This window comes from Plectropomus leopardus, chromosome 19 (assembly GCF_008729295.1).
Source record: "Plectropomus leopardus isolate mb chromosome 19, YSFRI_Pleo_2.0, whole genome shotgun sequence".
Classification (NCBI taxonomy): domain Eukaryota; kingdom Metazoa; phylum Chordata; class Actinopteri; order Perciformes; family Serranidae; genus Plectropomus; species Plectropomus leopardus.
This window is the reverse complement of record NC_056481.1, coordinates 20,905,329-20,920,476: the sequence shown is the minus strand read 5'-3', so window position 1 is coordinate 20,920,476 and position 15,148 is coordinate 20,905,329. Positions and strand designations below refer to the sequence as shown.

The following is a 15,148-nucleotide window of genomic DNA, read 5'->3' as shown; positions in this document are numbered from 1 at the left end:
CCGATATGATGATGCTTAAATTGTGCAACTTTAACTAGTTGAATAAAGTTACATTTGTCCTGGTTATGGCTCTTGACAAAATTGTCTCAGGGAGAGTATCATCCGAGCCTGTTAAAGTGGTTTTGTTTGACAACGTTACATAAAAATAATTATGGCTTTTTTGTTTTTTACATGTAACCGAAGTTTCGGTAGCTTCTGTATTTTGCTTAGTGAATGTTGGTGGTTCACCTGCCACCAGAGGGCTGTCACAATAATATTTTGATTTCACCGCAGGAGAGAGCCTTTAGGTTCTTTGCAATTAAGTTGCAAAAATGATGTGAATATACCAGTATCTGCGTCAGCAGTCGGCCAGAATGAGTTGGAAAATATTGGCATATCGGATATCGCCAAAAATATCGCCAAAAAAGAACTGATCCATAAAAAGTCGGATTAAATGATGCACATGATACACATTGGGCCTCATGCAAGAAACTATGCAAACAAATTTTCTCTTATTTTTGTTCATACCCACAATTCTCATTTTGTTATCGTCCATTGATTTCTGTGATTCACTGATATTTTCTTATTTTTGCTCTTCTCCTAGGTAAGAGAAAGTTTCTCCAGTGGTCAAGAGCTCTTGCCAAGATAAGAGAAAAATCTTGTTTTTACACTTGAGGAAACAAGTTTTAAAATGCACGTTTTTAAAAAATCTGATTTTGATGATGTTTTAATTTAATTATGATGACTGGATCATTTAATTTTAGGGTTAAAGTAGTAATACCATATGTGGTCTATTGCTTCCAATTACAGTTATATCAGTTACAGGGTTACCACAGTCATGGAAAACCTGCAAAAGTTATAGAATTTAACAATCACATTTGCCAGGTCTGGAAATGTCATGGAATTTTGTTGTGTGTAATGAAATTATTCATGTTGGTAATCTTCTGTGGATAGCAAAATTATTTTCTGTAGCTTTTGAGGTAATGTAGTATTGAATATGTATCAATATGTGACATGTTGTTTACCATCACAGAGGTTTTTCTCTTTTTTCCCCTCGCTTTTCATCTCTACTTTCATGTACGTCAGCTTGCTGAAATTATGTTTAAATAGAGTCTGAGCTTAAATAATGCCAGGTAAGTTTAGCATCATTTTTTTTTCTTCATCATGGGTTCTTGCAAAACTCGTGAATAATTTTACAAATTTTGTGTTTGAAAGTATTTGGGAACTCTGCAGTTATTTTGTGTCCCTCTGCAGACCAGAGGTGGGATGTAACTAAGTTCATATACTCAAGTACTGTACTGAAGTACAAATTTGAGGTACTTTACTTGAGTATTTTAATATCATGCAACTCTCTACTTCTACTCCACTGTGCTTCAGAGGGAAATATTATGCTTTTTACTCTGCTAAAATTATTTAATAACTTTAGTTACTTTACAAATATGTAGATTTTTGCTGAAACAGAGTCAATTGATTAGAAAATTAATTGGCAACTATTTTGATATATATATATATATATATATATATATATAATTATTTACAAAAGTAAAAATATATATAATATGCTGAGTACATAAATTGGGAAAATATATATAAATACAAAAATGTGTACCTCAGGCTTCATGACAGTGTACAAAACTGTATGTAAAGTTGATAAATATTTTTGAAAATATGTGCATTATGCATCAATGTACAACACATATATAAGTAGTACAAAATATTACATTTATTTAAACTTTTCTGCAGAGTACTTTTATTTGTAATACTTCAATGCATTTTCCTGATCATACCAACAAACTTTTACTTAACATTTTCAATGCAGGACTTTTACAAGTAACAGACTGTATCTTTACAGTGTGGTCTTTGTACTTTTACTAAAGTAAAGGATCTGCTGACACTTGAAATCACATTTACTTTGTTTAAGTTCATTTAACAGTCAATTTCACCATTGCTGAAGCTCTTCCTCTTACAGCCTTTTTTGGTAGCATCTCCCCAGATCTCAAGCATGTGTCAGACTCTCTGTATATGGCACACCTGCCCTTATATGCTGTTTGGGAGGCGTACATATCCTGATTGGCTACCATGATCAAGTGGGATTTATCATTCAGCACAATGGATCACAGCAGATTTGGAAGTTTGGCGCATCTGGAGTTCTTTCAAAAGCTGGAATTTAAGACTATGTTGCTGCCTGAGGCCAAGTGTTGGTAAGACAAACCTCAACATTGCTTTACAACTAAGATTTTTTTAGGACCAGTTACACTCAAGTGTTTATCTTTCCTATAAATGTTTAAATTTGAATAATTGAACCCTGTTTTGAGCAACATCTCAGATGTACCTGCAAACCAAAGTACACACATTAAGAGGAAAAGGAAAAATTTAATAATTCATGCCAGCATTGCCTTTACAGAGGAGGAATTTACATTTGGCATGTTCTGATTCCTAAAACCCTGTATTAAGAGATTATTTCTGATCTTTCTTTTTAGTTCCACTTGTCAGGCCTCGACTTGCTTTGAACATAGCCGACAACCAGGACACAGCTGATTAAAGGTAAGGCCTGACACAGCACAGCCTGAATACATGAAGATCAACTGGGATGTAGTTGAATATTTCTACACATGCCGTGCCTCTTGTTCATTATTATGGTCCAAAGCGGCTGTAAGAATGTTGTCAGCCCTCCATAAAGGGACACTTGTCTCCTCTACGTATCCAATCTGTAGAAAAAAAGTGTCTTCAAACAAAGTGGTCATTCTGAAATGTCACAGACTCTATTTATGGGGAGGAATTTCCTCAGTGTCCCCTTGTAGAAGAAAGGGATGAAAGCAACATACAATAAATATGCAACACCAGAGCAGTTAACAAATAAATAAAAAATACTCTTTTAACCCCCCCTCAATATTTAGAGCATGTGCTTTTGTCCTCCCCAACCAAAACACGAAAGCAGCAGAGGACTTCTGATAAAATTAGGGACATAAAAACTATAAATTGGTGCAGAAAAATTCACCAGAGTGCCCCAAATGTTGAAACAAAACCTACACCCTTGGGTGCGATTCAAAAAGTCTTTTACAGCTCTAAATGCATGATGTCATCAGAGACGTCACAGCAGGAAGTGATCCACTGAAAGTGAATGGGAGTTTGTGGAAAAGGAGGATGGATGCCAGCAGCACACTTCAGGTTCCAAAGCTGTCACACACAGCCTGTAATACAATGAATACATCTTCTTTCAATAAGGGGGGGAGTTAAACTTACTCCACACTATAGCAAAGTACCACTATTTGTAATGGAAATAACATATTAAGTACTCTCTCAAAACCCTACCCCATAAAAAGTAAAGTGCATCAAGAAAATATTTTCATAACACATAAAATACTTCATCAATAAAACAGTTTTGATGTTATACACTTAATGTTGCAGCTGCAGGAGTCTTCCTCCCAAAATGAGAAAATCAACATGCAACATGGCTTTCCTTGCAAGTCCAGTTTTATTTTTTACTCTCTGCCCTGTCCATAATAGTTAGGCCTAACTCAGACCAATACATTTTTTTCTAGCAACTACTAAATAACATGTTCAGTGACTGGCTGCCAATATTTAAATCGCCTAAGACTGTAAACCTCTATGTGTCCCATTTTACCTGATGTCCCACATTACCTGACTTGGCGCTACTTGTGATTTGACTTCGACTTTTCATTTCGAGGGACATTCAAAGCTTCACGAACAATATTTCTGAATGAAATTTAGTCCGTTTGACACAAATCTCAGTGTTTTTGAAGCACAACGTTTCCATGATGCACGCGGAGAACAAAGAGTTGACTGTAGTGAGCTGAAGCTGAAGCCCGCTGTTGTTTTTAGCTCAGTAACCCCATGCACCCTCCTCCCGCACCCTCCCGCACCCCCGCCCCATCTCCATCTCCGCTGCCTCCTTTTCATTTGCTGCTTTTCATCCCGCCTGTGTGCGCCGCATCCATACCAACATCCTCGGACTTATTCTCCACATGTCCCCGCAGCTCGCACCGGATTTCATTACATAATTGAGGTTAAAAAACACCGCGCACGTCTGACCGACACCTGATCGGCGCTTTTACGGTAAGTGGGCCTAATCGTTAAATCGATCGGGGTTTGTGGGCGATTTGTAGCTTTAACACATGCGAGCCTTTTATTCTGTGTGTGTTGTGTGTGTGTGTGTGTGTGTGTCTGCGTCGCTCCCCGGCAGATTCGTCATAAAAAGACGAGTCTTTAACTCTGAGCACACATTTATATCTATTTATTTTAAAGCCCATTTATGGCGCATTTTTTTGGTGTGACATTTTTGTGCCTCAGCTGAGCATCCTGTTGTCTCGAGCTGCCACAGTGTGAGAATGTTCTGGAAACAAGCCGCCTGAAGGGCTTTTATTTTGGAGTGAATAATTTAGGCTCTGCCAGCGTCACTTTCAGACACATTATTACCATGAAACAGGCCGTTTGTCTCTTTAAAGGGATAATTTAAAGTTTAAAGACAGGCTCGGTGTGTGTATGTGTGTGTGTGTGTGTGTGTGTGTGTGCAGAGGAGGTGACGTGCCTCCCATGCTGATGCAGAGGAGCACAGACAGCCTCAGTGCCCTGGTTTCACAGGGAGGTGCTTTTGGCCTTTTGTCTGTCTTTTCAAACCTCCTCCAGTTTCTCCAGTCCAGTCTGCAAACTGGCCTCTTTTTCCCCTCACGCTCATGATTTAAAAATGTTTCTGAAGACCTGTTATCAAGTCCATTTTCTGGCCTAGGGCCATGCAGAGACCTTTACAGGTGTGAGTGCTCAAAATTAAAAAGGGGCACATGGAACAATATTTTCAGACCACTGTTTGAAACAAACAACAAAATTGTTTGGTTTCTGGAGAGACATCGGTGGTATTTCCAGTCTTGATTGTGCCACCTAAAGCAGGTATTTTAAGCCCTAACATGATCCTTTCCTAACCTTAACCCTTTGAAACCTGGATTCACATCACTTGTGCTGCCATCAGACCCCTTCAGTAGTAGGTATTTGCCCCTTTGGACCATGAGCAAAAGGACTTGATTTCTTCTGAAAACATGGCTGAAAAAGGCAATGAGCAACTTGGCAAGAAGTACTTTGCAAATTGTAAGAAATTTTAGAAAATTATTTTTAAAACAGGGTGAAGTTTCCAAAACTTATTAAATTGTCGAAGTATTACCTTAAGTATTAAACATTCTTTTGGATAAGGGCCATAGAAAGGCCTTAGGAGGATATGTTGCCGATTTTCAGCTGATATCGCTCTTAGCGCTTGGCAAAACACCGGCAAATTATGTAATTAACGTCATCTGGCAGTGTTTTGCTCGCTCTTGGGGCTGTTGTTCAAACTACAGGTTGTACCTCTGCATTTCTGTATTGCCCGCCAACCACCGCTAACCCTGACGCTGCCACCAAATAGCCAACTCGACGAGCCGTTCAAGAGCCACACCCGCCCCTCTCTCTGTTCCTCAAAGTGGGACCCAAGTCAAATCAAACGGTAAAACTAGGCAGTGCTGATCAGATACATATAAAGATTATGTTACTGCACTGCCTATTTCTTGCCTAAAATGTTTTGTAACGTCTTGTTTTGCTATTATGGCGTGAGTTTGTGAACAGGAAGTGGGCGCTATACTACTTCCTGCGCAGTGAAAACGGAGGTTGATCAAACACTAAAAACATAAACCAAGATTTTGTTACAGCGTTGCATATTTCTCTTAAATGTTTTCAGCAGCATATTCTGGCTTACTGTTAAACAGGAATAAGAGATCCGGCTGGCCGCCATTGTTTCACATGGTCCTTTCTGCACAGCAGGGTTTGATGAGGTGCAGTGCATTCTGGTAGTTGTAGGTTTTTAGCCACTTGAACAAAAGCATCCTTTTTTTCTGTTTTCTCTGGTCCTGTAGTACCAGTTTCAAAAGTATTTGCTTCTTTAATAATGAAAATAATAATAAAACCCATTACACATACCCTGACAAAAGGGCACATAAGAAATCAAGTGGCAGGTGCTGGAGCCCCTTCAGCCCAATAAGAAGAGGAACTCAACCAGTCAAGCTGGTGAATTATTCAGGCTTGCATATTAATGCCTCGTCATCCATCAGTCATGGTATCAGTCTTCTACTCCCCTGTGCCACCACCATGACAGTTGTGTGTGTTCATCAACACCATCCAGCATGATACCAGAGGATAAAAGCCTCTGTCTTTCACTAAATGAGCTTATAAACCGGACAGATTAAAGTCTCTCCTGTGGTGATGCTGGACCTCTGAACTCTTGTACTTTTTGGATGTGCCAACCTAAACCACACCACCTCGTTCATGTTACTCTAAAGTACAGTTTGCCCTTTTCTAATCCTCTTTTAAATCCATCTGACAGGGAAAATATGTTTTTCCAAAGAATATCAATAGAGGAATAATGGTCTTTTTACAAGAGGCATTGTTTCAGTCCCAAACACACAGTTACTGTATTCTGAAACTGGCTTTGCAGAGACAAATAACAGAAAAATAAATGAATGCTGCAGCACAATCTCTCACTCACAAAGTTCCTTATAAGCTTTAACCCATAAACCTGCAAATTTTATGATTAAATTAACATGATATTAACATAATTTGTTAATCCTGCAGTGTGCAGTGTAATATGCATTTATTATCGATAGCTTTGCAAAACCTTTTTCTCTGTATTACCCTCATAGAGTTTCTGTGTAGGCCAACATGGAAGTGTCTCCCTATTTCTCTCATCAAAAAGCCCATGGGAATTTTCCTTTGGACTATGGATCATTGTAGAAAATAGTATGTTTTTTTTATGGGTATGTGCTGTTGTGTAGTTGTTTATCTGATTTGTTTGTCAACGTCTTAAGTGGACCTTGCTGTGGACGCAAACTGAATTTTAGTGTAAACTGATAATAAAGTTGTATTGCATTGAGCCGTATTGTATCGTATTGTATCGTTTGGCTGTAAAAAACTACACTGTGGTCACAAAACTTCAATATCCCACCACTATGAGGCTGTAGAGTCATGCTTGTTATTACATTCTGTAGTGTCATTTATCTAGTTGTTAGCAATCGCCTATTTAAAGAAACAAAAGCTTCAAAGTTAAGAGTGGGGTAATTATTGATGCATTCTGTATCGTGAATGTGAAAGTCTCCTTAGCTTGTGTTACACACAGACCTTATTTCAGACATCTAACCAAAAACACATTGAGACGAGGTAACGGAGTGCAAAAATGCCAACTCATTTTTGGGTTTTCGGACTCATTCCTGCACCACTCTATTTTTGTTCAGGTGCTGCTGACGCGTATGTTATATATCACCCTAGAGGGAGATGCTGTTGTGTTAAACGTCTGTTATGCCTCTTGATTCCACGATGCTGGCATGCTGTCTAAAATCACTCATGGGTGCAGCATGATGCTGCCGTTGTTTTTACGTTCTGTGTACAGATGCAAAGCAGCGTAAAGAAGGGACTTCGTTGCTGCTCTATAGTGCCATCTCCGTGTAAAAAAAAAAAAAAAAAAAGGATACACACTCTTCTACTGATGATATGAAGTGTGTTTACATGTCATGGCAGGCTTGTTAACCTCGGCCTCAGGAAGCTTTAAAGCCTCCAGCCTTCAATCTCACTGTCCAGCATAAAGACAGCTACCACCTCGCACTGCTCACGCAAACTGCTAGCCTATATTTAGCCTGACAGGCAGAGTGTGATATTGAATGGAGCCTGTGGGATTCATTGTGACACACACTGGATTCATCCGTCTCTGTCAAACACTCAGCCTGTGATATCAATAGTAAAATTCACGGGGAGGTGGCTGCTCATCACCCCAACAACACATCCACCCACGTCTGTGTGGCAGGTTTCAGCGTGGCTCCTTCAGAACAATGCCCTGCAGCCTTTTGTGTCTGTAGTGAAAGTCATGAGGCAGCTAATGATACACACATCACATCTCCCAGTTACAACATGATAATTGGGTTGGTGTCACGGCACCGTGACGAAGCTCATTCCTCCTAAACTGACTGAAGTGTTTCAGAGAGCAGCTCGTTGTTTGAAAACACAGTAGAGTCCTGTAATGGATGCAAGTCTGTGTGAGAGGGGATTTTAATATAATAAAGTTTGATGAGCCGAGTCGAGGCCCTGCGAGGCAGGATTGTTATTTACATTGTCTCAGGACCTTTTCAAAGCCGGCAAGATCACAATCTGGTTCTCGGAAATTGAATTGCTCTGTTAGTCTCATTTTTCTCACGGCATCTTCCACAGTTGCTCCCAAGAAAACCTCTGGAACTCTTTAAAATCAAATTCTTGTTATATGACAAAATAAACAAAGTTTCTCCCCCCCTCAAAGCTACAGTACAATCTGTGAAGGGGTCTGCAATACATCAGCTATCATTTCAGTTCTGTGAAATAATGACAATAAACGTGTCATCCTTATCCAGCTATATCATAAATATGACACAGTGCTGATGAAGTGAGCTACTTTAGCTTTGGGACAATGATTTTTTTTTTTAGATAATCCAGTGTGCTTTTTAACAGTTTATTTATTCTAAGAAGTAAGAGATTTGCCTGAACTCATGGAGGAGCATTTAAACCTTTTGTTTATCTGAAATGTTCAGTCACCATATTTGGAGATTTCAGTGGAAAAACACCATAAATGTGCTCGCATGTGTCGACAAGAAACAACATCTAACAGGCTTGCGTTTCTAAAACCTCTTGTGATGACTGAAGAGAGCTGGCTTCTTTTTTTGTGTTTACTAAACCATCAGCTGAGGCAACAGTGTGATCATCAGCTTGTTAGGGAAGAGTATTCACCAGCCGGAGGAAATGATGGAAGATGTCATGATCAAATTGGGAGATTTTTCTACATTTCCAGTATGGAAATTGAATTATCTCTTTGAGTTAATATAGATGTTTGGAAACAGGGAAGTGTACAGGACTGGTACTAACAAATCACTGTTTTTAGACAGCTATACCAAGCACACATGCAGTTTTTGGATGTCTTTTTCAACTTTGGTAATTAACCCTGTGAAACCTTGGGGAAATGGTTTGATTTCATTTGAAAGGCAATGAAACATTTTTAAATTATTTAAATGGTGCAAATAGGTGCTTATAGTATGAAGGAAGGCTTATTTTTATTTACTTTCTTAAATTAATTAATCTAGTATGTAAAAAATTATAAAATGCTTTATCATGTTATGGTTATGTGCTGATGTATGTTTATGTGCTGTTTGTGTTTTTTTGTTTGTTTTTTGCTTGTTGTTTTCTTTGTTAAAATAGTTATATTGTTTATATTGAAGTGTCTGTTTTTTAAAAAATTTTTATTTACCTCATATGATGCTTGAGAAAACCAAAAACTTAAATAAAAACTTAAAAATGACCAAAAAAAAAAGAAAAAAGAAAAAGGGCAGTGAGCAACTTGGCAAGAAATGTCCCTGCAATCCAAAAAAGAAGAGAAATACAGAAAAACTTGGAAAAAAATGTAAAGAAAATATTTTTTGTCATAATTATATATTTAAAATTATGTGACAAATATATCATATATTATTTTATCATTTTTTCAGGTCATTTCCTTATTTTGTTTTTTTTGCTAATTTACAGGAAATGTTCTTGTAACTTTTGTTATTTTCTTGCTCATTTTTTGGGGGGATCATTTCTTGTAAAATTGCTCATTGCCTTATTATGGTCTTGAAAGAAATCTAATTTGCTCCAGTTGCAAAGGGTTTTTAACCCTATCAGTCTCTGCCATCTTTCATCCTATGCTCATTTCTTGCAGGGTATTGCTGCTCTACTCCTCCACCTCCTCCACCACCTCGCCCTCACACACGCTCTGCCATGCAGGAGGTGTAACCCTCCTTGCTCTTCTTCTTTGTGCACTATCGGAGGAGACCTAAGACAGACAAAAACAAAAAATCCCCCACCTGTAACTAGTCAAGATGTCAGACCCAGATGCCTCGTCGCCGGCGGAGCACCCGCTCCCACTCACCTCGCCTCAGACCCCGCTGCAGCTCTCCTTCCCCTTCCTGAGGGAGGGCAGTCGGGTTTGGGAGAGGGAGAGGAAACCGCCGCAGCCCGGAGAGCTGCCTAGCCCGTTGCCCACTAAACGCACCCGCACATACTCAGCGTGAGTAGGTTAATAACAGTTGAAAAATGGCTTTGTTGGACATGCAAAAGCTTAAAAATAATGTCTCAGACATAATTACGGGAATGATTTATGATTCACAGTCCCTCTCTCTGTCTCTGTCTCTCTTTGTCTCCAGGACAGTGCGAGCCAAATCAGGTCCAGTGTTTAGAGGGGTGTGTAAAAACTTCTCCAGGTCTCAGGGTCATGGATTCATCCGCCCCTCTCACGGAGGAGAGGACATCTTTGTCCACATCTCTGAGTGAGTCTCAGGGTTTTCATGGCTTGTGTTAGGGTTTTCTGGTTCGTTGTTTGGATGGATCACTGAAGGGGCTCACCCGGCGCAGGCCTAGGGACCCAAAGTGTCAGGACCTCCCCCTGGATTTTAACTGCAAAATATCTCTCAAATTACCAACAAGGAAGAGATTTAAAATGACTAAAAAGAGTTACGAAGGAACTGCAGAGAGACACCAAATCCCTACACAAAGATGCAAAATGACTACAAAGAGTCACAAAACAATTTCAAATAGACTAGCGTTGGAAATTGGAAGCTCTTTCTTTAATTGGTCATTGGTAACATTACTTATCAATTAACTCCTCGAAACCTGAAACGACACCACCTTTGCTGTGCTGCTTTCAGAAGCCTTTTTTAAGTACTTAAAGCACATTGGTGCAATGTCTTCCAAAAACATGGGGGAAAAATTGAGCAACTTGGTGAGAAATGTTCTGCAAATTGCAATAAATTAGTAGATTTAGAAAATGATTTGAAAATAACTAGAAAAAATGTCTAGGGAAATGAAGAAAAAAGCTAGGGAAAAACTATATTTAAAATGATCGTAATTTAAAATTATTTTACACAATTATTGTAATTTTTAAGCACTTTTCCCAGGTCATGCCTATGTTGTTTTTTTAAATGTCTTTTTCTTTTGGCAGCTGTGTACGAGCAGAGCTGTCTTTTGGCTTTTTTAATGATTTATTTACTACAATCAAGGCTTTCCTCATTTTCCACATTTTTGGGTGCCTGATTTTCCGTCCTGTTCATCTTATTGTTTCCCGTTTTCCATGAGCACCCCAACAGAGGTTTTTACCGACGTGTGATTATACAGAGCAACCAATCAACTCTCTCTTCTCTTTGTCTTTTATTTTGTCTTTTGTCTTCTTTTATGTTTCTTTTTTTTTTTTTTTTTTAAAAGTTTGTTTAAGGGTTTTAATTTTTTTTTCTTTTTAAAAAAACATTATAAGGGTAATTTTCTTGTATATTTCACACTTTTTTTTTTTTTTTGCCAATTTTTGATTAATTTCCTCTTTTGTTGCTTAATGACCTCTTCCAGTGTTTTTGAAAGAAATCGTGCCTAGCTTTTAAAGAGTTAACTTTCTGGATGTGCTGTACTGAATTGCTGTAGTATCTGTTGGGAGCAGGTAGCTGAGGCAGAGTCAACTCAGACTTTACATTTATTAAAGACACTGGCCATTAATGACTTTGTAATCCTGTTTGTGTTTCCTGGACAGCATTGATGGAGAGTACGTGCCTATGGAGGGGGACGAGGTCACGTACAAAGTGTGCCCCATCCCTCCCAAAAACCAGAAGATCCAGGCTGTCGAGGTGGTGCTCACCCACCTGAATCCAGGCACCAAGCACGAGACCTGGTCAGGCCAGATCATCAGCTCCTAGACCAGTGCTCTGAGGCTGCGAGGCTGCGAAGGCAAAGGGGGATTTTAGTTTTAGGTTTTATTCTTTTCGGGGGTGTGAGGGATCGGAGCTTGGCATGCTGCAGTGTTTGGCTCGAGGTGGCTCAGTTATGAAAGGGTGTTAGTGGATGTTTGAGTTTAGGGCTGGAAATGAAGCTTTTGAATGTATTTGTTTGAATGTTTTTGCTTTGACGGTCATGATTTGAATGTTTTAATTTAGGGTTTTGAAAGTTAGGGGTTCAAGGCCTGGTGGTAGAATTTTTATTTTTGACTTAGTTTAGTTGAGAAATAAGTGGTTAAGAGGGAGGCGATTTGTACTCAAATAGTCAAAAGAGGCCGAATCACATTTTGAGAAAATTTGATCCAGTTTGGCTTCATAGACACTCTGTTTGCACACTTCAGACAGGACAGTTTAAAGTAAGAATCTCAGAGGATGTCATTAAGCCACTTCCTATCACTGAAAGAAGTAACAGTGATTGAGCCCGTACATTTGCAGTATTATGAATTGGGTGTCTGTTTACGACTGTTACTGCTGTTACTATAGTTACATCACATGTATCTGTAAGGCAGCATTATAACGCATTACCTTTTAATCCAGTAATAGCATAAGAGTTACTAATAAAACAAATATGTCATGCTAATGTTATATAAAGTATTCAAATACCTGCATGATAGGCGGATAGAAAAAATAATCAAATATGCAGACAACAACAATGCCATCCAGTGTGTCTGTGCAGACTGTGGTGACACTGAGGAGGAACACGAAGTCTGACAAGTAATTTGAGACTCGTCCTTTTCAGCTGTAAGCACTGCTTTAGTGATGAATATGTCAAGTATAATGGATTAGTTTGCTATGACAACATGGTTTCGTAAGCGAGCGATTTTAGGGAGTTTGTTTGGCAGTTTATTGCAGTTCATATGCCATTTAAACATGTTTTTGCTTTTCTGTTATTATTTCATGGTGTTAGGAAGGCTGGTCTCTTATATTCTGTTGTTATGGCCTAGTTTTAGATTTTTTTTTTGGGGGGGGGTAGGCTGTTGGCCTTCATTTTATAGGACAGTCTCAGATTGAAAGTGGGAGAGCAAAGGGATGACATGCAGCAAAGGACCGTGGGTTGGAATCAGATCTTAGGCCGCTGCAGCAAGGTTATAGCCTTAATACACAGGGTGCCCAATAGTTTACCTAGTGGAGCGCCCCGCGTATTTAAGCCTATTAAAATACATTCTGAGGCAATTAATTTTTGTACAATGCATTTTTAGGAAGGTTTACGTCCTTTATATTTTGATATAGTTTCATTTTGAAGCAGTTATAGCTGACAGCAGTGCTGTCTTCATTCTCCTCTCCTGTTTGTCGTTGATATGTGGGCATATTGAGGGTTTAACATTGTTAACTTGCAATTAAGTGAAAATGCATCTTAGCCAACATTGTGGAGAAATGACACAAGTAGTTTAAGTGTTTCACATAGAACAGAGAGGAGACAGGACAAGAAGATGAAAACTGGGTTATTGCACAATATTTCTGTAAATTATAACAACTTACTCATAATGCTGCTTTGTCATTTTATGACTCGCCTTGCTGGAAACCCGTGATATTATCTAACCAACTGCCCGACCTCCAGGTCAGCCTGTAGGACCTGCGGTTTGTGGTATGACCCATGCATCACTACTACTCAAGTTGACCCACCGGATAGTAGGCGAAGCTAGCACGAGTTGTTTTTTAACACATGTCTGAGATACTGCGTTTTTTTTTTGTCGAAACAGACATCTTCGAGATTGTAACTTTTTAATTTCGAGGGACCAGCTAGATGGAGGTCTGAATTTCCACCTTACTTGTATTTCCCCTTTTTTTCCACAATACGCTAAAAACTGATAGAAATGACATGCAGCCACTGCCAAAAGTCATGCAACTAACATCCAATTGATAAAAATCTAGTTTTGCCATATTGTGTCTGTGTTTACAAAGCCAGATTGAGATGTTGCCTCACAGCAGAATGTTGAATCAAGCGGAAATGAAAAAAAAAAATTACATTTGTAACATTTGCCCTCTCTGTTGTCTATGATCAGGCTTCTTACAGGAACAGATCTGCCTTCATCTCACTGCCTTTACAAAAACATCTGAAGATGGTTTAAGGTACCACAAACCCTGCTGGTGCACAGCTGCCAAATGGAAACAATCAATGCACTTACGGCGGAAAGCATCTTTGACAAAGATCTAAATCGCTCTTAATGCGTTTCGGCCTCCAGAGCTGTGATAAGCTCGACATATAAGGACTTATTCTCCTTTTTAATATTGTAGCACTACTGTATTTTGTCTGCTTGGCAAGTGTAGAAATCCAGTGTTATTGTAGCCAGCTCCCATGACGGTCTAAAGTTTTGAAGTGGAGACAGAGGCTGGGTGTGGTGCGTGTTTACTACTGGGAAACAGGGCCAGAGGGGAAGGAACCGGAGAGGGAGGAAAGTCGTTTAACGGGCAGAGGATGGAGTGATTATCCGTAGATGTACTTGAGCACTGATTTGAAATGTTACAAAGCACGTGTACTCAGAAGGACCATGATTGAAGTCAAAATAAGCTCATGAATAAAGATGGGCTGCTGATTTTTAGTTGGAAGGTTGAAAAGGGGAGAATCCGGTAAGTTTCATACGTCACAGCAAACGACTGTGAAAAAAAACAAAAAACAGAGCAGCAAAAGCTTCCTGTTGTAAGTTGAAAAAGACTATTTATTTATTGACTTATTTATTTTCATTTGTAACTATGAGACCATCAGGTGTTTGGTAATTAAAAGCTGCATTTTGTGCAAATATTTGAATACACTGCACACCTCACTCTAATGATACTACCCTGTTAATATCCCTTTGCTACTGTCGTGTCATCACTGACGGGCGAGAACTTTCCCAACACAAGTTTCTACATAATCCTTGTCTAATTTTTAATAACTGTGTGACATTCAAAATAACATGCAGTTTTTGTTGTTTTGGAAATGGGCATGGTCTGTGCTGTTTGTCGTCTTTTTTTTCTTTTTTTTTAGAATGTGTTGATTCACCATGCAGTAACACAGCTGGAGCCTTCAGAGAGGCATCATCAGGTCTCCTCTGCATCTTTGATGTGTCGCCATGAGCGTGACGTAACATCATAGTAACACATCTGTCCGGTTTCTTTACTGTGAGAGAAACGCGTTCGGTTGCAAGCACTTTTTTTTTTGTCAAATCACTGTGACGCTGTCTTTTGTCATTAAGATAAAGTTTGAATAAAACTTACTACTGGATTCACAGACCGGTGTGGGAATGTTATTTTGTAGAGATGTGGTCCAAAGAGCAGCTCCGTGCTCTTTTTGAGTTTAGTCTTTCTAGTCCGCAGTACAAAGTGGAATAAGTAGGGCGGTTATTTTGAGAGGC

The 15,148-nt window shown here is 39.1% G+C and overlaps 1 protein-coding gene across 2 annotated transcripts; it reads left to right on the top strand.

Annotated features, from left to right (window-relative positions):
• Positions 1 to 1,598: 1,598 nt before the first annotated feature.
• csdc2a (cold shock domain containing C2, RNA binding a) lies at positions 1,599 to 14,960 on the top strand. 2 transcript variants are annotated; one of them, XM_042507392.1, is made up of 6 exons: positions 1,599 to 2,180; positions 2,460 to 2,523; positions 3,978 to 4,056; positions 9,722 to 10,069; positions 10,206 to 10,328; positions 11,576 to 14,960. In XM_042507392.1, exons 4-6 carry the CDS (start codon positions 9,882 to 9,884, stop codon positions 11,736 to 11,738), a joined length of 474 nt encoding a protein of 157 aa, XP_042363326.1. In that variant the 5' UTR covers positions 1,599 to 2,180; positions 2,460 to 2,523; positions 3,978 to 4,056; positions 9,722 to 9,881; the 3' UTR covers positions 11,739 to 14,960. The 2 variants fall into 2 exon arrangements, with proteins under 2 accessions (XP_042363326.1, XP_042363327.1); XM_042507393.1 differs by lacking the exons at positions 1,599 to 2,180; positions 2,460 to 2,523 and having other exon boundaries at positions 3,762 to 4,056.
• The last annotated feature ends 188 nt before the right edge of the window (positions 14,961 to 15,148 follow it).

Bases quoted from the DNA above. Each gene is read 5' to 3' on its own strand.
- csdc2a (XM_042507392.1), top strand. From the start codon at position 9,882: ATGTCAGACCCAGATGCCTCGTCGCCGGCGGAGCACCCGCTCCCACTC. The intron at 10,070-10,205 runs GTGAGTAGGTTA...CTTTGTCTCCAG, and splicing joins CGCACCCGCACATACTCAGC to GACAGTGCGAGCCAAATCAG. The intron at 10,329-11,575 runs GTGAGTCTCAGG...TTTCCTGGACAG, and splicing joins ATCTTTGTCCACATCTCTGA to CATTGATGGAGAGTACGTGC.